The sequence below is a fragment of the Mustela putorius genome, unplaced genomic scaffold (assembly GCF_011764305.1).
Source record: "Mustela putorius furo isolate JIRA1106 unplaced genomic scaffold, ASM1176430v1.1 tig00000854_pilon_pilon_pilon, whole genome shotgun sequence".
Taxonomy (NCBI): Eukaryota; Metazoa; Chordata; class Mammalia; order Carnivora; family Mustelidae; genus Mustela; species Mustela putorius.
This window is the reverse complement of record NW_025421496.1, coordinates 7,242,235-7,264,175: the sequence shown is the minus strand read 5'-3', so window position 1 is coordinate 7,264,175 and position 21,941 is coordinate 7,242,235. Positions and strand designations below refer to the sequence as shown.

General features: G+C 41.4%; 1 protein-coding gene across 1 annotated transcript in view; it reads right to left on the bottom strand.

The window, feature by feature from the left end:
- Positions 1-15,859, bottom strand: part of TRPM6 (transient receptor potential cation channel subfamily M member 6) — a 174,686-nt gene extending 158,827 nt beyond the window's left edge. The window contains exon 1 of the mRNA XM_045085383.1: positions 15,597-15,859. Coding sequence (XP_044941318.1) covers positions 15,597-15,605 — 9 coding nt within the window. The 5' untranslated portion in view covers positions 15,606-15,859. The remainder of the gene's footprint in view (positions 1-15,596) is intronic.
- Positions 15,860-21,941: the final 6,082 nt, after the last annotated feature.

Here is a 21,941-nt window from a genome sequence, read left to right as displayed (position 1 = left end):
CCATCCTTCCTGTTATTTGTTGAAATTGTAACCCTCGCAGAAAGGTATGTTGGCATCCTAACCCCCAGTACCTCAGAATTTGACATTACTTGGCGACAGGATTTTTACAGAGGTAACAAGCTAAAATGAGGCCGTTAAATTGGACTCTAACCCAGTATGACTTGTGTCGCTATGCAAAGGGAAAACGTGGACATGTGCACAGATGTGCGGAGAGGGGAGATGATATGAAGACACAGGGAGAAGACAACCTCCGACAAGCCAAGGAGAAGGACCTGGAATAGAACCTTCCCTCACAGCTCTCAGAAGGACCAACGCTGCTGACACCTCAATGTTCAACTTCTGACTTCCAGAACCACAAGACAATAAAATTTCCACCCTGCAGGCCATCCGTTTATGGCAGCCATGCAAACTAATACACTTTTCCACCATTTGGATTCATGACGATTCGCCCTAAATCTGGCCTTTTAATGAGGGGCATCATAACTCCTTGTTGCCCTAAAAGAGACCCAGATAATACCTCCTACACAAGCATAAATATGAATAGCACCCTTTTTTATTCTCAAAATGGTCCATGTTTATGTACTCATTCTACCTACACCCCACAGTTCTTCCTACACCCCCCTTCCCTTCAGCCAAGAGGTTCTTTCCAATCGCTTTGGCCTCTGAATATTACAGACTCCCCCCTTGGTGCAATGACAAAAGGGGTATTCATTCAACAGCTTTCACCACCTTTTGTTTTGACTATACCGTTGTACCTTGTATAGACAGGAACCACTTCTTTCTCTTTGTATCACCAAGCCTTTACGTGGCCCAGTGTGCAAGAAATGCTTACTCAATCCAACTAAGTGTAAATAAGAGCTTTATTACCTATAACTCTTTAGTAAAGTATCATGCTTGCTCCAAACTACACTCTCTTACTTTAAAAGTCATCAGGACACAGATGTAAATTGCTGAGTATATTTTATGTGGTTCAGGAATTCTCACTAAAAAAGTATGAAGAACAAAGCAAGTGAAACATTTAACTTTTTATGGCATTAGTATGCTTAGACCAGCATGACTGTATCTACAGAGAAAAACCAGACTTGCGCAACGGTGAGTATCATATTTCAATAAAATGCTTTATGAAGTTGTACTAGCATAATGGAAATTAAAAAACACAAACGGAGAGTAAGATTACTGCAAATAATGTACCTCATCAGTAAAATGAGCAGAGATTAGAAGACACATACTTTCCTGTGGGCTGTAAACTATATGGAAAGGGACTGACAGGGGTACCTGGGTGGCTCAATTGATTGTCTGCCTTGGGCTCAGGCCATGATCCTGGCAACCAGGGATCAGGGGAGTCTGTTCCCTTCTCTTGAGCTCTCGCTTACACATACTCTCTCCCTCTCAAATAAATAAAAGAAAATAAAAAGGGACTGAAATAAGTATTTATAGACTTAAACATCCCCTCCAGGACTCCTAATGATAGAAAACCATCTGAGGGCTGATGGAGGAAGCTGGGTAAGGGATGGGTTAAGTAGGTGATCTAGGTGCATTAAGGAGTGCCCCCCCCCCCACTGGGGGCGCCTGGGTGGTTCAGTGGGTTAAAGCCTCTGCTTTTGGCTCAGGTCATGATCCCAGGGTCCTGGAATAGAGCCCCATATCGGGATCTCTGCTCAGTGGGGAGTCTGCTTCCTCCTCTCTCTCTGCCTGACTCTCTGCCTACTTGTGATCTCTGTCAAATAAATAAATAAAATCTTAAAAAAAAAAAGTGTACCCACTAAAAACAGTATAGCACTTTATGTTAACTAGAAATTAAATAAAAATTTGAAAAGAAAAAGAAAATTAAAATCTAGATAATATAGAAAAGGATCTATAGTCATGAGCATGGAACCAAACCAGTAACAGGACAACCCAAGAAAACGAAAGCTCTCAGGGGTGGCTATGACCCAGAGAGTGTCTGGACCGGCTCTTCTCTTCCCCTAGCTGAGCACGAACACTTAGGGCTAGCAGGTTCCGTATAAGAACTGAAAGACCACAGTGTTTGTCCCTGCCTTAATGGAAGTGCAAGGTTTCCAGAGTAACTTCTGGAATGATGTTGTGAAGGGTTTAAAGGACTTGTGACCCAGAAAGAATTGGCTTCCTTTTTTGACTCTGGTAGGCCTCTGTCCGCAGGTGCCATGGAGCCTTCATATTTCATCAGGAAAACCAAAGAGAGGGCGGCCTCTGTTCTTTGTCTGCGTAGACACTTCTCCTCTGAAGTTCTGAACTGTGTATGTGCTGCGTGTTTCCAGACCTCCTACCGGAAGCTGCTGGAGCTGGAAAGGGCTTCACCTCTGCCTTAAGGAGCACACTGTCCAGGGTCCCCTCATCTCCTAGCCGTGCTAGAAACCGCGTCACAAACCTGCATGCACCTTTCACCCCAGAAGCACTCTGATTTTTCTGATTATAAAGGGAGTAAGGGTTCGTTGTAGAGAATTTGGAGGATTCAGGAAGATACACGGGGGACAGAAAGAGAGAATACGAAGAAGGAATCCCTGCTAATTCCTGCTCTCAGATATTCCTTCTAGAAGCTCTCTTTTCTCTTTTCAGTATCTCTCTGCCTCATTCTCCTCATCAGCTCCCTGTCTTGCACTTCCTATTTCTTATGGAACTGATGGCTAAGTGGGTTGGTACTTGAATTACAAAAGATTTTATCTGGGGTGATTAAAAAAGTCAATAAAAGGGCTTTCCCTTTAACATTACCCACTGTACACAGTGGCACTTTGTAGCAATAGAATGGGACGTGTTAAGACAGGAGTCCATCTGACACAGCAGAGAAGCCTTCTCCCTAACTCCCAGAAGCCCCACACTGCCACCACGGACAGCAATGACAAGATAGTGCTCTGAAGGGCGCTTAGTTATGTTCTGAGTTAACACAGGCCTGGAGAGAGGCCGGGGGACCCATCCCCTATGCACCTCCGAATCCATGGGAAAATCAGTTCTGGGCTCCGGACCACTTCCCAACAAATGACCTCACAGAGCGAATGATTTCTGGAAGGGAGACAAGACAGCCTGTGTTTGGACCTCTGGAATAAGAACACATCGTGCTCGGGTAACATTTGTGAAGAGGAGGTAGCAAGCCAACCCTGGTGGGGAAGGAGGTGTGATTAATGGACATTGGATTCTGTGGGATGCCTACAAGTTGGAAGGAGAGAGAAAGAGGACATTTCTGGAAAGCAACTACCCTGTGAGCTTTGCTTATTCGCTTTTTTCCTTATTCCTCTTCTTTGTCTTTTGAACTTCATTTATCAAAGCTCAGTTCCACAGAAGTGTATGCATGCGAACTTGGAAAGGACGTATACATTGTCCCACAGTCCACATGCCAGATCTGATATTGTACTATAGTTATATGTAGGCTGTTACGATTAGGGGAAGCTCAGCAAAGGGTCCCTGGGACTTCTGTGTGCCACTCTTGCTACTGCCAATGAATCTATAATCATTTCAGAAGAAAAATAAAAGCTCAGTTCCAGAGCTTTCCACACAGAGTCTTACCCAACAACCAGCTCTGGCTTACCATCCCTTCACATAATTCCCAAACCCTTGCCTGCTTTCTAATCATCCATGCCACACTGCTTGGTATACCTGTGTATTTCTTTTTTTTTTTTTTTTAAAGATTTTATTTATTTATTTATTTGACAGAGAGAGAGATCACAAGTAGGCGGAGAGTCAGGCAGAGAGAGAGAGAGAGAAGCAGGCTCCCGCTGAGCAAAGAGCCCGATGCGGGGCTCGATCCCAGGACCCTGAGATCATGACCTGAGCCGAAGGCAGCGGCTTAATCCACTGAGCCACCCAGGTGCCCCTACCTGTGTATTTCTATGTGTGTTCCATGTATTAACACATGTGTGCTTCCACCGAGACAGACACACAGATTGTACAATACTCTCCTGTTCACTAGCTGTTTCAGATGTGTGTGTATCGCAAATCCCAAGCAAGACTGTAAGTTCTGTCTTCGTACCTCCTTCCTTGGGATACTGGGATACTGCCCAGTGCTAAGTGCACGGTAAGTACGCAACAGATATTACCTAGGTGATTGAAAGAGGAAAAAAATATTAAAAGCAAATAGAGATATAGTTAAAATAATTCACCAAGATTTTTTTGTTTTTTAAGAAGACAATCTGATGCCCAGAAAATATTTCCTAGCCCAAGATTAGAGTTTAAAGGCATGTCTGTCTGCCCTAATCCTACTTACCACCACAAACAGGTGGTTATCAACTGAGAAGCACAAAGGTTAGTCACACGTGGGCTGTTTTGACACCTGTCATAAAATACCTCTGAGTTCATTCAGGGAAATGCTGAAGGAGCACTTTGCTAACTCTAGAATCCACCACCCTTCCCTTGGGGTGATCTTGTTTATGAAAGGGTGAGCAGGTTTGTTTAACCCGAAACCTTGAGTTTAAAAAAAAAAAAAAAAAGGACATGTGCATTTTAAGTTTTACGAAAAAGGTATACCTTTAAAATCAATATGACTAGTAGCTCCACATTGAGAAACTAGGAACACAATATAAAGTATATTCTTAGAAAAGGTACCTGCTTATTTAAACTCTATTTACAGGTCAAAATATGTTGGTTGCAGCCTGGGAAGAAGGACTGATGTTATCGGTTTTATCTAATTTGACCCTAGGGGATAGCGAACAGTCTACAAAATATTCAGTAGAATAAAGATCAGAACACATGCATGGCCTTCTACTTCTACCATTTATGCTTTTTTTTTAAGATTTTATTTATTTATTCATTCCACAAACAGAGATCATAAGTAGGCAGAGAGGCAGGCAGAGAGAGGGGGTGGGGGGAAGCAGGCTCCCCGCTGAGCAGAGAGCCCGATGCGGGGCTCGATCCCAGGACCCTGCGATCATGACCTGAGCCAAAGGCAGAGGCTTAACCCACTGAGCCACCCAGGTGCCCCCCCCCCATTTATACTTTTAAAACGAGAGGGAATTATACATATTACATATGTTCATACACACACACACACACACACACACATACATATATAACAAGCACGCATGTGTGTGTGAGATTTTATATGCATGAGATCTCTCTGGATAGATAGACAAGAAGCAGGTGACTGTGGCTACCTCTAGGGGAAAAGAAATTCAAAGACTGAGGTTGGGGAGGAGAAAAACTTTTTACTTTATAGATCTTTTCACTATTTGAATATTTTACTAGGGTCACACATTATCTTCAGAAACTTTTAAAAATCTTTTTATCATAAGATAAAACACAGATAAAGGACATCATATAAAACAAATTAATACAGGGGCACCTGGGTGGCTCAGTGGGTTAAGCCTCTGCCTTCGGCTCAGGTCATGATCTCAGGGTCCTGGGATTGAGTCCCGCATCGGGCTCTCTGCTCAGCGGGGAGCCTGCTTCCTCCTCTCTCTCTCTCTCTGCCTGCCTCTCTGCCTACTTGTGATCTCTCTCTGACAAATAAATAAATAAAATCTTAAAAAAAAACAAAACAAATTAATACATTAGTGAGTGATTATGAGGTAAGTGCTCTGATAGTTACCTACTGGGTCAAGACATAAAAGTTTGCCAGCCACCCAGAAGCCTCTCCTCATGCCCCTTCATCACAGTCCTGTCCTCCACTCCAAAGCAACCACTGTCTTTTTTTTTTTTTTAAAGATTTTATTTATTTGACACAGAGATCACAAGCAGGCAGAGAGGCAGGCAGAGAGAGAGAGAGGAGGAAACAGGCTCCCCGCTGAGCAGAGAGCCCGATGTGGGGCTCGATCCCAGGACCCTGAGATCATGACCTGAGCCGAAGGCAGAGGCTTAACCCACTGAGCCACCCAAGTGCCCCGTAACCACTGTCTTGACGTACATAGGAATCCCCTTCCTTCTTCCACTGTCCTGGCTTTGATAACTTCCATGCATTTCTATCTAATTTTATCAACCAAGAATGCATTCCTAGCTGCTGTCGTCTGGCCCATTTTTTTTTTAATTGTTCTTTTCGGTTGCTTGTATTTCCCTCCATCCCTTTCTTTCCTTTCACTTTTTCTGTTGAATAACCCAGGCCGCTTGGCCTGTAGAGATTTCCTCGTCTGGAGTGCGCTGATGACACACTCGCCGTATAGTTCAATGTGTTCCTCCTATTGCTTCCACGGCAAATTGACGAATGAATCCACAGGCCCGATGGGACTTAGCTTCCGTCCCTTCCGCAAGGTCGGGGTGGTCACCTGGTCTTTCCTCAATGGCACATGCGTCTGGTTTTCTTTGTTCTTCATTGTCAGCAGCATTTCATGGTCACTGCCCACATTCATTCATTTACTGGGGGATTGTAATAATATGTAAAATTTCAACCCTATCATTTCATCTCTTTAGCTAAAATAATTTTTTTTAAGATTTTTTAAAAATTTATTTGACACAAAGAGATCACAAGTAAACAGAGCAGCAGGCAGAGAGAGGGGGGATGCAGGATCCTGGCTGAGCAGAGAGCCCAATATGGGGCTCCATACCAGGACCCTGAGATCATGACCTGAGCCGAAGGCAGAGGCCTAACCCACTGAGCCACTCAGGCACCCCCAGCTGAAATAATTTTATAAAAGAATCCTTCACTCATCTACTCTGCTTGCTCAACACTCTAGTTACAGTTTGTATAGGAAAGCTTGATTCTTTCATTTCCCCAGTTCTCAAGATAACATATCCTCAAGAGACCAACTAGGCTTTTGGTTTTTGAACATTATTGTGAACTCATGGATTTAAACGTATCTGATGGGTTTCCTACTGTAGAAGCCAGAGTCCAAGAGGGCCCCTCATGCTCGTTGCCTTCTGGCCTTCACATCTTGCACAGTCCTTTACCCAAAAAAGGGGGTTTGGTCTGTGTAGCCAATACACTACAGCAGAAGTGATGGTGTGTCACTTCTCAGATCAGGCTGTAAACGCTGGCAGCTTCCATCTTTGGTGCTCACTCACTGCATTGCTCTCGCTGTTTCTCTGCACTCAGAGGCAAGTCATATTGTACGCAGCCCTGCGGAGAGGCCGCACCAGTGAGGAGGAGGAGCATCCTTCCAAGAGCCACAAGAGTGATCTTCTGCTGTGCACTTCCACGCCCAAACGCAAATGAATGTACAGTGAATGGCCTAACCGCAATCTCATTAGAGACTCTGGGACAGAGGTAAGGGAGTTAAGCTGGGACTCCGGACTTTGAGAAACTGTGTGATATAATGCATCTGGCTTTAAGCAAGGGTTCAGAACAGTTGTTACACAGCACCAGATAACCAATTTGCAATCCACGGCCATTCTTACCATTATTGAAACTCAGTCTACTCAATCTGTCCCATTTCTGGTCAGTGAGGGCCTCTTCTCATTGTCTCTTGAGTTATTTGAGATAATTCTAATTTAATTCTTCTATTTTAATTTTAATAGCTCCAAAACTAGAATTTACTATTTCTCTAAGAAGTCTTGGTTCACTTGAGGAAGACCATAGTCTAGATGCCACTGTGGAGCTTGGTTGGTCATTATTTCTAGAACTTTCTCAGTAGAGAAATAAAATATCTTGTTAGTTCATACTTACAACTGAAATTCAGATTAAACATTTTTTAAATTTAATTTCCTTTATATTAAATCTGTAAACTGTTCAACTACCCAAAGAATCTTGCTTCTCAAGGACAGAGTCGATAAAATAAAATACCTATTAATTTTTCATTACTTTATTCCACGCAAACACAGCAGTTCAATTCTAATACTATCACTGATGTTTTGATTTCTGAAAAAAATTTGCCCATGCCACCATAAGTCTCCCTCTTCCATAGTTGTGCCGTGTCTCCATTCTCAGATCACATAGCTATTACATACTATATACACTGTCCCTTTTTAAAGCTCATTCATTATTAATTCTACAAGTAATCACACAGTATAATTAATGCCACCACCAGTACTCATGATGATGTCTCTCACAGCATTTTGGTTAAGCTGTTCTTTAGTAGATTACTCAGGAAAAGCTCATGAAAAAGCTGAGTCCTTGGCGTGTTGCTAACAGCTTATGCACTTCATACTTGAAGGCCAGTTCTGTTGGGTATAAAATCCTCAGCCCATAGGTGCTTTCATTGAGTATCAGAAATATGTTATTGTCTTATCTTCTGGCATAAATTATTGCTCTCAAACTGTCTGATGATAATATTATTTTCTTTCTCTTATACCTCACATGATTTTTTTTCTTGATGACCAAAGATTACTATGTGGTTTTTTTTTTTTCCTTTTAAGTTCATCAGTTTTACCAGAATAAGACTGGGTCATCATTATTCTATATCAATGCCCTCAGATACACACCGTGTTCTTTCAGTACAGATTTCAATTTTTTTTTTTTTTAGTTTCAGGAAATCTTTAAAATTATACATTTTTTAAATTATACTTTTTAATATTTGTTCTGTTCTCCTACTTAGGTTTTCTTCTTCAGCAACTCCTATGAACCATGTGTCAAATCATCTCTATCTTCAATATTTGTTCTTTTTCCCCCTCAAATTCTGTTTTCCCTCCTTCTTTTTTTCTCCTTTTTCTATTTTTTTCTCCAATTCTTCTATTTCTATAAAGACATTATTTTCTGTGTTTATGTACTCTCTTATATCTTCTAGTCATTAAATTTATTGTTGATTTATTCTTTCTTAAGTCCTGTTGCCTCATTTCTGAATTTTTCTATTTCTGATTTATATTGCTCTCTCATGGCTTGTATTATTTCCTTATTGCCTGTTAGTATGTTTTGAAATCATTACAGTTTTTATCTATTTTTTAATCATATTTTCTGAGACACTTTCGTTGTCTAAGGATGTTATTGTGACTCTCATTCTCTTTATTTCTTACAGCAATTTTGTGTGAGATTTTAACTGAATACTTTGCTATTGCTCATTTTATGTAAAATGAATTTTCCTGATATTTTAGAAGGATGAAAAGTTAGGACAGTTTTTAAGTCTTCACAGAGCTCCCTCTCTTATGGTTTCCATGTACTGTACAGAAATATGCTAACTCTGAGATTTCTTGACTCCACCCCCAACTTCCAACTTTTACTGGGATCTTCTCTTTCTTCTTTCTCTGGTTTCTCCTCTTGCTCAATTTTGGTTTCATTCCCAGTAATTTTTCTCCTACCTTGACCTTTCTGGAAAGAAACTATAGAGGGTCCATTTTGAGAGTTCAAAAGTCTCTTTGCGTTTTACAACAAGGACACTCGCCACCTCTCCCTAGTATAGGCAAACCCCTCCTGGTTTTATCTGCTGGTCTGATTAACGTACCATACTTGTCAGTGACTATCTGTTGGCCCCTTTGAGTTTCTCCTGTTCTTACTCTACCTGCCACCCTGTTGCCTCCCTTTGCTATCTCCCACAGAGATAATGATAATATACAGTCTGGTTATTGGCAATTCTCTCCACTCGGTTGTATTTGGGGTTTCCTAGTGCTCACTTGTCACTTAATTTGGTATTTATCTTGCTTGGCGTTCTCTGAGTTCCTGGATGGAACTGTGGTTTGGTGTTTGTTACGAATTTTGGGAAATTCCCAGTCATTACTGCTTCAAATATTTCTGTGTACCCTTCCCACTTCTCCCATTACACACGTTAAACATTTTGCACTTGTCTCAGAGAACCAGATATCCGTTTCTTTTTCATTCCTTTTTTCTCTTTGCATTTCAGTTTCAGTAGTGACTTTTCTTCAAAGAGCAGCTGTTAACTTTCAGTTTGTTCAGCTATTTTCTTATTGTGGCATCAGGAATATGCCTGATATTCTAATCAGGAGTATGCCTTACATACCACATCTTATCTCCTTACATGCCAAAAGAGAGACTGAAGTCTACTTAGTTTTGTAGCAAATGTTGTTCATGAGTTTTAATTTTTACCATGTATTTTATATGTGGGGATTTAGGAAGACTAACAACTATACAGCTACTGCTATCTCCTCAAAATCAGAAATAATGTTTAATAATAATAAAGTTATTAAGTTAAGTAAGAGGTATTCAGCAAAGTGATTCAATGCTACAGTTTAAGTAAATATTCTTGGTTGAAAAATGACTTATTAAGCACTTAATTATTAATTAACAACAAAGATAAGAATTCCCTTGGGGAAAAAATGGAGAAATATTTACAAACAGGTAATTTATGGGGAAAAAAACTCAAAGAAACTGAGTCAAGCAAGATTTTGAAACTTTTTCATAAACACAGTAACACTAATTAAAACAACAATGAAATATTAATTTTTAACTGTTAGAATAACAAAAATTAGAAAGCTGGTAACACTAAGTATTAGTAGGGTTATAGTTTATAGAAACTATGTTATGGGGCAGGAAGGGGACATGGGCATAAACTAACGCCACCACTCTGCAGGGGAATCTGGTCCTCCTTAGTCAAATTAAACAGACATTTACCCTGTGATCCAGCAGTGCCATTCCTTGAGATTTTTTCCAAATAAATTCTCACACTAGGTCTAGGAGGGAACAATACAAGGATGTTCCTCATAATGTGTAGTAACAGAGGTTGGAGGCAGTGCTGGTTTCCATCACTGGAGGTGTAAAATTCACTTCATGAAGTATGATGTAGCAACAGAAATGATAGGTCTAACTACAGGAATATGTATAGATCTTCAACACCTAATGCTTCATTAAAAAGGTAAGAAGCAGTTTGAGATTCATAACATATCACCCCATATCTAAAGGTTTTAAATACATGTTAAAAAACAAATAAAAGGAAGTTTTCATAAACAGACACAAAAAGAAGATACACATCAATCCCATTAGAGCCATTCCTGTGGTAGTGAAGGGGAATGGTAATAGGGAAAGAAGACAGTAAGGAAAACATACACGTATGTAAATAAACAAATGAATACATGAAAAAGAAGGTCAGTACCTTACACAGATCAATGATTAATTGCCCTAAACTGAAAAGCCGATTAACTCATTTCCCCACATTTGAATTTCTACCAAAAATTTTTAAAAATAAACTTAAATATTTGCCCTCCAAACGTAAACTTTTTGCGAATACTCTAATTACAAATACCTATCTTATTAGCATCTCCTCTAATTATTTTCCATTCTCTGAGTTCCCCTTTTTGGCAGCATTGCCAACCTCATGACTTTTTATCATCTGACTCATTTGTGTATTTTTTCAATAAGTATGTAAGTGTCTACTCAAATATTATGTACATATTGTTCTGGGTACTAAGAGAGTATGAGGGAAACCTCTCCTGCTCCCTCTTTCCAGGAACCCACATTCTAATGAACCTTCCTGCAAAGCGTTAGCCCATGAAATGGCACGAAGCAGCCCAAGGCAGTCCTGATTACTAAATCTGAGAATGAGTGGTGGGTGTCGATGTGTGATGGAAGCCACAGATGCAAGAGCGAGGTGTCAGCGAGGCTCAGGGTGGGTAGGAAGAAAATCTGCCTGACGCGCCATAGTTGTGTTGGGCCTTATAGGATGAGCAGTATAGATTAGAGAGAGAGCAAGAGACATCCTAAGGGGGAAGCGTATCTTTCTACAAAGCACAGTTAAGACCAAATGAAACGCAATCAGAAAGCATCAAACTAGACAATGGGAAATGACATAAGAAAGTAAGGACAATAAAACCAAATTAGCAGCAAACAAGTTCTGGAGGACTTGATCTTATCCTGTAGACAACAGGAAGCTTTTGGAGGTATTTGAGTCAAAACCGGACAGAGTTGTCTATTTCACTTGTCACATCAAATCTCCCAGCAAATACTGCTCAGGCTCACAGTTCTCTTTCCATCCAGTCCCAGAGTGGTAGACTTTGCGGTGGACGGCCAAGGTGAGGCCACGGATCTCCTGCCACTTTGCTCTCTTTGCTACTCCCCAAACCCGCTTTACTTTTTCTACTTCAACTTCATAACCTGACCTCATCCTCTCAGAGTTTGGGTTAGGTATGTTCTCCTAGCATCCTATGGTTACCTCGATCATATTAACTGATTCATTCATTAGTTCATTCATCAAATGCTTACGGATCCCCTACTGCTGCGTGCTGGGCACTCTTCTAGAAGCTGAGCGCACAATGATAAGTAAAACAGAACCAAAGCCTGCCCTCATGTAGCCTAGACACAGAGAGAAAAGTCATCATACCTCAGTATCCTATTTTTCATTGTAGAAATTATTGCACTGTATTTCAGCTGTTTTATCTGTCTCATAGACTATGAGTTCAGAGTGCTTGACACTTTGTAAATGCTCAAGAAAGGAAATGTTAACTGATTGAATGAATGAGTGGATGCTTGGAGAATCCCACTCATACAAGACTAAGAGTTATTATCAGTCCTGAATGGATAATGGCAATCTCACCCCTTCCCAGAACTGCTGGTCACACAAAAATGTGAACTCTAGGCCACAGGTCAGCACACTTCTTCTACAAAGTGCTAGGCAGTAAATACCTTAGGCTCTGCAAGCCATACGGTATCTGTTATGACTCTCAGTTCTGCTACATAGCACAAAAGCAGCTGTAGACAATATGTAAGCAGTGCATGGCTGTGTCCCCGTAAGATCTGGTTTATGAAGGCAGCTGTGGACTGGATTTGGCCCATGGGCCCTACGTTGCCAATCCATGCTGCAGATAATGTCACCTTTCTCAATTTTCCAGGACTGCCTTCACATACTCCATTCTTCAGTCAGATAAATTTAGTTGCTACATCCAACATCTGACTTCACCTTTAAACCCATGTCTCTAGAGCGTTGCGAGAGAATATGCAATTTGGGGCCCAATGGACCTATTTTACTCATTGGTTAGCCTTTTGACAAGTTTGTCTGTTTAAACCTCTAGTTCCTCAATGTGAATAGAGGCATATATTTTTTGATCCTGACTATGAGGGGAGAAATAAATGTTGAGAAAAGAATGTGATGTCTACACACCGTAACCAGTTCACAAATAGCCCCTGCTGTGTTCAGTCGTGTTCTTTTCTGCCTGTAAATCCCATTATCGGATTATTTATTGAGGATCTACTACATTCAAAGCACACTTTCTGGTACCTCTCAAACCATCTCTCTTGGCCACTGGTTCTCAAACTTGGCTACTGTACAATTTACTCGAGAGCTTGAAAGTACTGAAGCTTGGGTCCTGACACTAGATATTCTGATAAGGGTTATAAAGAGTGGTATGTGCATCAGAATGATCCCCAGATAATTTCGGTCGGGAACAAATTTGGGAGTCATTGCTCTATACTGTGATTCTGGCTTTACTCAATTCATCCCTCCATCTTCCATCTGCCACCTTTGTGACCGTTACTGCCGATATGCGCATCTTTACAGAGCTAGAGCTGATCCGTTCTTGTATCTGTTACTTACTCCTATTTGTATATAGTTAGGGAGAATGGAAAAGAAAAGAATGATATATAGTCATCTTCCTTTGCATTTGACCTTTGCCATTCAACTATCAGGCATCCATTCCCCTTTCCCATGGCAACAGCCTTGACTTCTCCTCGGGGCTCCAGCTGTCCCCTCAGTCCCCCTGGCCTGCTTGAGGCTTTCCCCCTCGCCCTCGAATCTCATGAAGCCAGTGCACGGGAAGTCTCCTGGGTACACTCAGTGTTAGTTTACGGAGTGTCCTGATTTCATTTTCCAGAGAGGACTGTTGAAACAAAAGACACGTTTTCCGCTGGATTGCAATCAAAAGAATATGGTTTGAAGAGATTGGGGCAGCTATTTTACAAGCTCAAAAGAGAAAGTCTGCCTGAGAACAGAGTAAGAGAGAGACAGAGATGTCATTTTGAGGCACAGTGGGTAGCCATTTCTAAAGCCAGCTGCACTAACAAACTGCCATGGGCACCAATAAATTCCCTTTCTCTTCTGCTTCTGCCAGTTTGATCCCAGTCAGGTGTTCTGTTAATGGCAATGGAAACAATTCCAAACTGATACAGCCTCCTCCCACCCCCTCAAAACCAAATCTAATCACCTGTGTATGCAGAGATTACGTGCCAGGATCAAGCCCCAGTGATTCATTCAACAAACACACACCGGGGGGCCTTATTATATGCAATGCTTGGCTTATGAGGAGGGATTCCAGTAGTTCTCCACCGCTAAGAACCTCACAGATGTTTCTGGAAAGAATACCTGGAAATATAACTATTCCCCTACTATTAGGGGGGCCTTGTGCTAAGTATTGAGGACAGAAAAGATTGTCAGACAGGGTCTGTATCTTCAGGGTTTGTAATCAAATTGGAAGGATGGCATGTGCATAAGAAGATAAAGAGCAATCTGGGATGTGAGATGCACACATTTCTGAGGGCAGACATCAAACCCAAAGTAAGCCTCAGCAGAAGCTCTTAGGTGAGCATAGGCACTACAACATTTTCTTTTCCTTTGCAAAATTAACTAGGAAAATGAGGGAAAGTATTGCAAAAAGTGGGAAAGAAGTATTAGAGGCTTTGGAAGTTGTTCTAAATCACTTTTTATACTTAAAAATTAAGGTATTTTGTGAATGTATTTCCTTGCAAATTACCCATGTCAGGTCTCAACAACTGAAATATTATAGAAATCTCTTCATTCATGCATTCATTCAGTCGACACTATTTATTGCACGCCTATATGTACCAGAAACAATTATTTATATACACTGAGGTTTTAGCACTAAATACTACAATATCCCTACTACTTGCATTCTAATGACTAAGAATAGATGGAAAACTTTTGTATTCAGCGCCCCAGAAGTAGCCACTGTAAATGGTTTGGTGAATATCACTACAGACTTGCATACCTAGATAGTGGTACTTGTTTTTACAAAAAACAAGAAGAAGAAGAAGAAGAAGAAGGAGGAGGAGGAGGAAATATGCTATACTTACTAATGCCTTATTTTTTAGAAACTTGCTTTTTTTAACTTAGCAATATAATCTGGGCGGGTTTCATGTTAATAAATACAGATTCTCCCTTCTTTTTTATGGTCACATAGTATTCCAGTGTATTTAGTCACCATCCTGTTTGTGAACATGTATCTGGTTGTTTCCAGTTTTCACAATGACAGGCAATGTTGTAAAACATGTGTAACTGCAGTAATTTTTGAACAGTCAGAAGTGTTCTCAAAAACAGAATCATAGTTGGAATCATAGTGCAAAAGATGTGAAATTATTTTTAAGTACAAGTCTTATTTTCTACTTCCTTTTTCATTCATCACTGATGTATCAAGTACATAAGATTTTATGCAAATGGCTGGAAAATACCTTCTACAACCCATTAATGTAGTGCAGAGTAAAAAAAAAAAAAAAAGAGAGAGAGTGAGAGAGAGAAATAATCATTAGCTATTTCCACAAAATCTTCTATGCGCCCAGGACTGTTCTAGGCCTTGAAGAAATCTGTTTACTGAACAGTTCAACCTTCCATCAATGCAGAAAGACATTTCGCTAACAGTTCAATTAACTAAACAGACTGTTTAATTAATAAAAATATTTTTGTCAAGAGGAAACTGAAGCAATTTTGTTTGGCATGCATGCTTAATTGTGTGTTTCAATTTCTCGGTTTTGGCCTGTGATCACTTAAAAATAGTCATCAAGCAAATCTCAATGGTTAACTGTAATTGCAAGAGTATGCCTTTTGCATTTTATGGCGTGTAAAATCTCGTGTAAGAGAAAATAAACACAAGAGCAACAAAGAGGTTCATTCACTTACCCTCTTCATAACCACAGCCAGGGTAAACTTCACTCAGCCTTCGGCCATTGAATTTTATCCTGAAGTTTCCATCCACCGCGCAATCAGATAATCTCCAGCTTGTGGGAGCCACTAATGGAAATGGTGCTGTAAAAAGAATTGCTGAACAAATTTCCATGTACTTAACCTGAAAGGGAGAAATGGCAATGTGAATGGAGTAAAATGTTTTTAGCCGTTTTTAAACCAGAGGGGGTGATTTCACTTTCAGCAGGAACTTGTGACTAAGATTGCCTGGCCAGGGCAATGATTAACACTCCTGTCGTCATCACTCTGCTAGAGCTCCCAGGCCGAGGGAACCTCATCAACGCTAAGCATCTGCACTTGAGCGTGCTTCCCTGCGCAGCTCATCAGCGCGCTGAGTTCGACTTTGGCATTAAGTTATATAAAATAAAAATGGATTTAGAACCTCTGCCAACTTTGTTAGTGGTTATTTTCACTGAAGTGTAAAAAGGCTTGTATTTACTGTTCATTGCGGTGCCCCACCTTGAAAAATGGGCTGTCATTTAGATCCTTTTTCTTAAAATTCCTAAATTTTATCGGAAACGTTAGCAGGGTCTCTGGGTTCCCTTAGCCTTGTTTTCTTCCCCACTATGCTTGAGTCTAAAAACTTCAGCACTGGGGCGCCTGGGGGGGCTCAGTGGGTTAAGCCTCTGCCTTCAGCTCGGGTCGTGATCTCAGTGGGATCGAGCCCCGCATTGGGCTCTCTGCTGAGCAGGGAGCCTGCTTCCCTCTCTCTCTGCCTGCCTCTCTGCCTACTTGTGATCTCTGTCTGTCAAATAAATAAAATCTTAAAACAACAACAACAACAACAAAAGACAAACAAAAAACTTCAGTGCCTTTCTGAACTGCCATTTCTTGCCTTTCTGGAAACCAGGGGCACGGAAAGATGAGGAAGAACTAGTGAACACGTACACATGTCATCAACGGAATGTTCTTTTTCTTTAGATGGTTGCCTCAAAGAGCCACTACTATGGGATCAGTCCATCATAAATGCTTCTAGAAGAAGCAGGGGTGGGGGAAAGAAACCTCACCCAGATTTGAGAAAGAAATGGCCGAGGTTTATTTAGATAAACGGTGCAGCTACCTTGTGCTCGGGAGACTGATACAGGATCTGCAAACACATGGTTTCTTTTAGGTGCAATTCCACTCCACCAACAGGGCAAAGTCGATGATGCATTTCCTGTGGAGTGTCTGAGGAAAGGGAAAACTAGGGTCTTAAACATAGTGCTGAATAGGGAACTTCAGAGCTAGCTGTGGGATGTGTTTATTATGCTATAAACTTCATTTTCCTCATAGCCCTTAGACTGCTGACTTGGAAGTAAACTGATGACTCAGAGTTCTTATCACCCTTCCTGAGGTATTTTCCACGAATTGCCAAGCTCATTTTAGGAACTCGGTTGCATCACCAGGCCGCCCTCCTACAGCCTCTCTCCCTCCACCCAAGACAGCACGCAGGAACTGTTTCAATGCTGTCAAAGCATTCCAAATAAATCCAGTGAGTTTCTCCCTCTGCACCCATATATTGCTGTCTCTGAAATTTAGCAAGTTCCCTAAGCAAATCTCACATACTCGTAGTGTACCTACAATGATGAGCACTTTAAAGTCTTTACTGCTACCCCTCATTTCCTTTTGTTGGGCCACAACAAACAGCTGGAAGTCGGAGAAAAATGCTATGTGTGTGCACACACACACACACACACACACACACGCATGCGCAAGGTTTAAGGCATCTTCCTTGTTTATTCTTGTTTATTGTTTTAACAGTGTCTGGCACATCGTAAGCACCAAATACTCATTTGCCGTTATTATTCTGTTGTCCCTATGAAAAAAAAAATTCCAAATCTTCCAGAACCGAGATTCTTTTTTTTTTTTAAAGATTTTATTTATTTATTTGACAGAGATCACAAGTAGGCAGAGAGGCAGGCAGAGAGAGAGAGAGAGAGAGAGAGAGAGGAGGAAGCAGGCTCCCTGCTGAGCAGAGAGCCTGATGCAGGACTCGATCCCAGGATCCCCGAGATCATGACCTGAGCCGAAGGCAGCGGCTTAACCCACTGAGCCACCCAGGTGCCCCAGAACCGAGATTCTTAATATAAATTTTAAGGGAACCAAAGGTCCTCTGAACCCAAAGTTGTATGTAAAATTTATGATTACATGTATTTTTTCCTGGGAGAAAGGGAATTAGGGGTCATCAGATGCTTAATTTAATGTGTCAATGACACACACATAAAAGGGCAAGAACCACCACGCCTGGGTGGCTCAGTGGATTAAGCCGCTGCCTTCGGCTCAGGTCATGATCTCAGTGTCCTGGGATCGAGCCCCGCATCGGGCTCTTTGCTCAGCGGGGAGCCTGCTTCTCTCTCTCTCTCTGCCTACTTGTGATTTCTCTCTCTGTCAAATAAATAAAATCTTTAAAAAAAAAAAAAAGGGCAAGAACCACCACCATGAAGAAGTTTTAAAAAGATGTAGTCTCAAAAAAGGGGGGACATGGGGGGAGGGAGGAAATAAATACAGTCTCCAGGGTGGAGGCTCATCAAGTAGACTCTGGAGGTGGAGCGAGATTATCAGGAAAGGATTATATTATCTCTGTATTATGGTAAAACAAAATATTAACTATTTTGAGGAACACACAATATCATTACCTTTGTTTTTTATATATAAATATTATAAGGTTACTATCATTATAACATAAAACACAAATGAACAGACGATCATGGTGCAGATTCAACTGAGTCAGAGTCGGTTAATGATAGCCATATATGTGTGTGTGTGTGTGCGGTGTTATAAGGTAAGACACAAATGATAAGAAAATGCAAGTGCCTGAAACCCACATTACCAATACGTTGTCAAATCAAATTTCTCTCTTTCCATGCTTGAATTTGTCAATAGTGGCGATAACCCCAACACCAGCTGTAAGCATATGCGGGGGTGCTCCCTGAGTCCTGATGGATTCCTTCTCACCATCCCATCCACGGTCTCTGTGGGAACCAGGCGGCCGGAGGAGGCGGGGACCTTTCCTTCTTACACAGCTTTCGCTCCCTTTCTAGAAAGATTCCATAGGTTTACCAGCTTCCACCCTGCCTCAAAGTTCTTCCACAGGAGAGAAAGCAAATCCAATTCTTCCCCACCAACGCTGTGGAGGAGAGCGCGTGTGGGAGGAGGAGCATGAGCACCATCCTTCCTCAAGCACCTATTAAACACCGGGTCTGCTTTATAGTCATTTTTCTCATTTATTCTTCACAACAACACTATAGGATGGACAGTATAATTATTCCCATTTCACAGACCAAATCCTCTTAAAGTCAAAGCAGTGTGACTTGGAAAGAAGTAGACCAGGACTCCCTAATTTTCCTTATGGGATTATATCTTTTACTTCTGTTTCATCTTATTTATTGTAAACCTTTATTTCTTCTGTATTTTCTGAAGAAATACTACACTTGCTGCCTATCTGATCTCTTCTCCAAGAGTCCACAAGCAGTTCACCTGCGCACACACACAGCCCTTCAAGTATAAGCGTGAGACAGGCCAGTCCAGAGCCGTCACCAGGGCAAGGAGCTAGAGACAACAATAAACACTTTTATGGCTTCTTTGAAAAAAGTGGAATTGTAAGCACTTTAATATTCATGCTTTTTAAATACTTTCATATTTTTCATATTCACATTTTTCATATTTTCAGCCACATCTTTTCTAAAAGATGTATGTAGACATATTTAATCTTTAAGAAGCCATTGAATAGAATGCTGTCCAATATTTATTTAGTGTAAATAAAATCTGTGATGACTATGATTCTGATAGAAATGTAACCCATGAGTGAGACATGAGGGATTTTTACTGCAAGGGCAGCTCTTAAAGCATTCCTTTGACTTGGCATCACTGAGTGACCTTTGGCCCCATGAAGCTATAGCTCTTGGTCCATTTACACAGGGCTGATTGCTTCACAGAGCCGTTAGCGCTACATAACAATGGAATCACTGTCAGAGTAACACTTGATAAGCAGCAAGATGAACCAAAACAAACATGTAAACAAACAACACACAAAAACACAACTCTTACACTAAGTAACCAGCAACGAAAAACAATGAGAGCCACAGTAAAAGTGTGCACTCATCAGATAAAATGTGACCAAAAAAATTCTAATCAGGTTTTTCGAAAGGCCGAAGAGAAATATATCTTATCTGAAGTTTGACTTCCATTTAGAGCTTTGCAAATCCCAGCACCATACATATATCTTTATAATACGTTGATGGGTTACAAAAAAAAACCTAATATGAATCAGACCTATATATATGTGCAGTTGTCAATAAGTGCATCTTCTCAGATAATTACCTAATGGGGTTATCCTGTCTACCTTTCTGGTAACTGAGACATCTCTGAGGGTGAAGATTATGTTTCCTGACCATCCACCTTCTCTATAAGCCTCTGGCTTTCATCCCTGAGAAATCATTCTTTGAAATATACCAACAGCTTTATTTGACTTCTACGAAGCTCCAACTTTTTTACTGCTCCTAACCTCCACGGCATGTAACTAAATAGAAACTCTCTCCCTGCTCTTGGTTTTAGAGATGTTACACTCTCTTCCTCCCTCTGACTGCCCTTCCTCGGTCTCCTACCCTTTCTATAAGGGGTACACGTCCTAGGTATGTGGCCACAGTCTTCCTTCTGTCTTCTCCCCCAGTATCTCAAGCGCTCCTATTGCTTCAATGGGCACCTCCAGGCAAATGACTCCAAAACCAGTACTTCAATGCCAAGTCTTCTCCGTCCAGAAGATTTGCAACCACCACCTGCTGAACATCTGCAACCAGCACCAAGTTCAGTTCAGCAATTTGAAACTTGCTTTTACCTCATCTTCGCAATGCCTGTTCTTACTTCTCTTTTTCCAGGAGTGGTCCAGTTCCTCTCTTACCAAGGTTTGAAAATTCAGTGCCATGTTTTATCTAACTCTCTCTCTCATGGTCCCTTCCCAAACACTAGTATATGTGGTCATTGCTTAAGTTAATGGGCTTTTTCCTTCTTTAAAAAACACCTCCCTCCATTCCTTGTTAAAAATTATTTTTCATTCCTATTGTTATTATCTTACTTCAGCCATTCACCCCCACACTTTGTGGTATTATCTTTCCTCCTGGTTGGTATTCCACTCTCTTAAACTTATTTATTTGCTACCAAGTAACATTCCATTAGAACATCACTTCCGTAGTATTCCTCCCTGATCAATGAGCTTCAACAACAGTCATCTCTTAGAGGCTTACCAAAGCTTTTCAAACTTTCATGTGCAGGGGAATCACTTGAGGTTCTTCCTAAAATGCAGACTGGGATTCAGCTGGTCTGCGGTAGGACCTGAGAGCCTGCCTTTCTAGGTCCCAGGTGATGTGGATGGTGCAGCTCTGCTTGTGCTGAGTTTATGACCTGGGTCATGTCCAAGTTTCATTCTCCTCACCTGCCACATGGGGACACTAATAGCTAATAACAGGCCCCCCAGCCTTTATTCTTGCCCCATTCAATAAAACAGACAGAATGACTTAATTAATATGTAGGTACAATCACGTCCCTCCTCTGATCAAAGACCCCAATGTCTCATTTAGGCAAAAAGAAAGTCCTTACAGTTAGTTTTCTGCAAGATCTGACCCAGCCTTTGCCTGCACAACTGTAGCTCCTTACACTCTCCTAGCCACACCACCCTCCTTGTTTTTTTTTTTTTTTTTTAAGATTTTATTTATTTATTTGACAGACAGAGATCACAAGTAGGCAGAGAGGCAGGCAGAGAGAGAGGAGGAAGCAGGCTCCCCGCTGAGCAGAGAAGCCCGATGCGGGGCTCGATCCCAGGACCCTGGGATCATGACCCGAGCCAAAAGCAGGGCTTTAACCCACTGAGCCACCCAGGCACCCCAACCCCCTCCTTGTTTTCAGAACACCCTAAAAGCTTCCTCTTGTAGGCTTTTACTCTTGCCTTTTCTTCTGCCCAGAATGTTCTTCTTCTGGAGAGTTGCATGGCTTACTCCCTCACCTCCTTTAAGCTTGGACTCAAAGCTCTTTTTATCAGTGGTATCTTCCTTCACCCACTATCTAAAATTGTGAAAGTGCTGGGGCGCCTGGCTGGGGTAGCACAGTCAGTTAAGCATCTGACTCTTCATTTCATCTCAGGTCATGATCTCAGGGTCATGAGATAGAGCCCCATGTCCGGTGCTGTGCTGGGTGTGGAGTCTGCTGGGATTCTCTCTCTCCCTCTCCCTCCAAGTCCCCCTTCACTCCCCACGGGTGTGCTCGTGCTCTCTCTCTCTCTCCCTCAAAAAAAAAAAAAAAAAAAATTAAAAA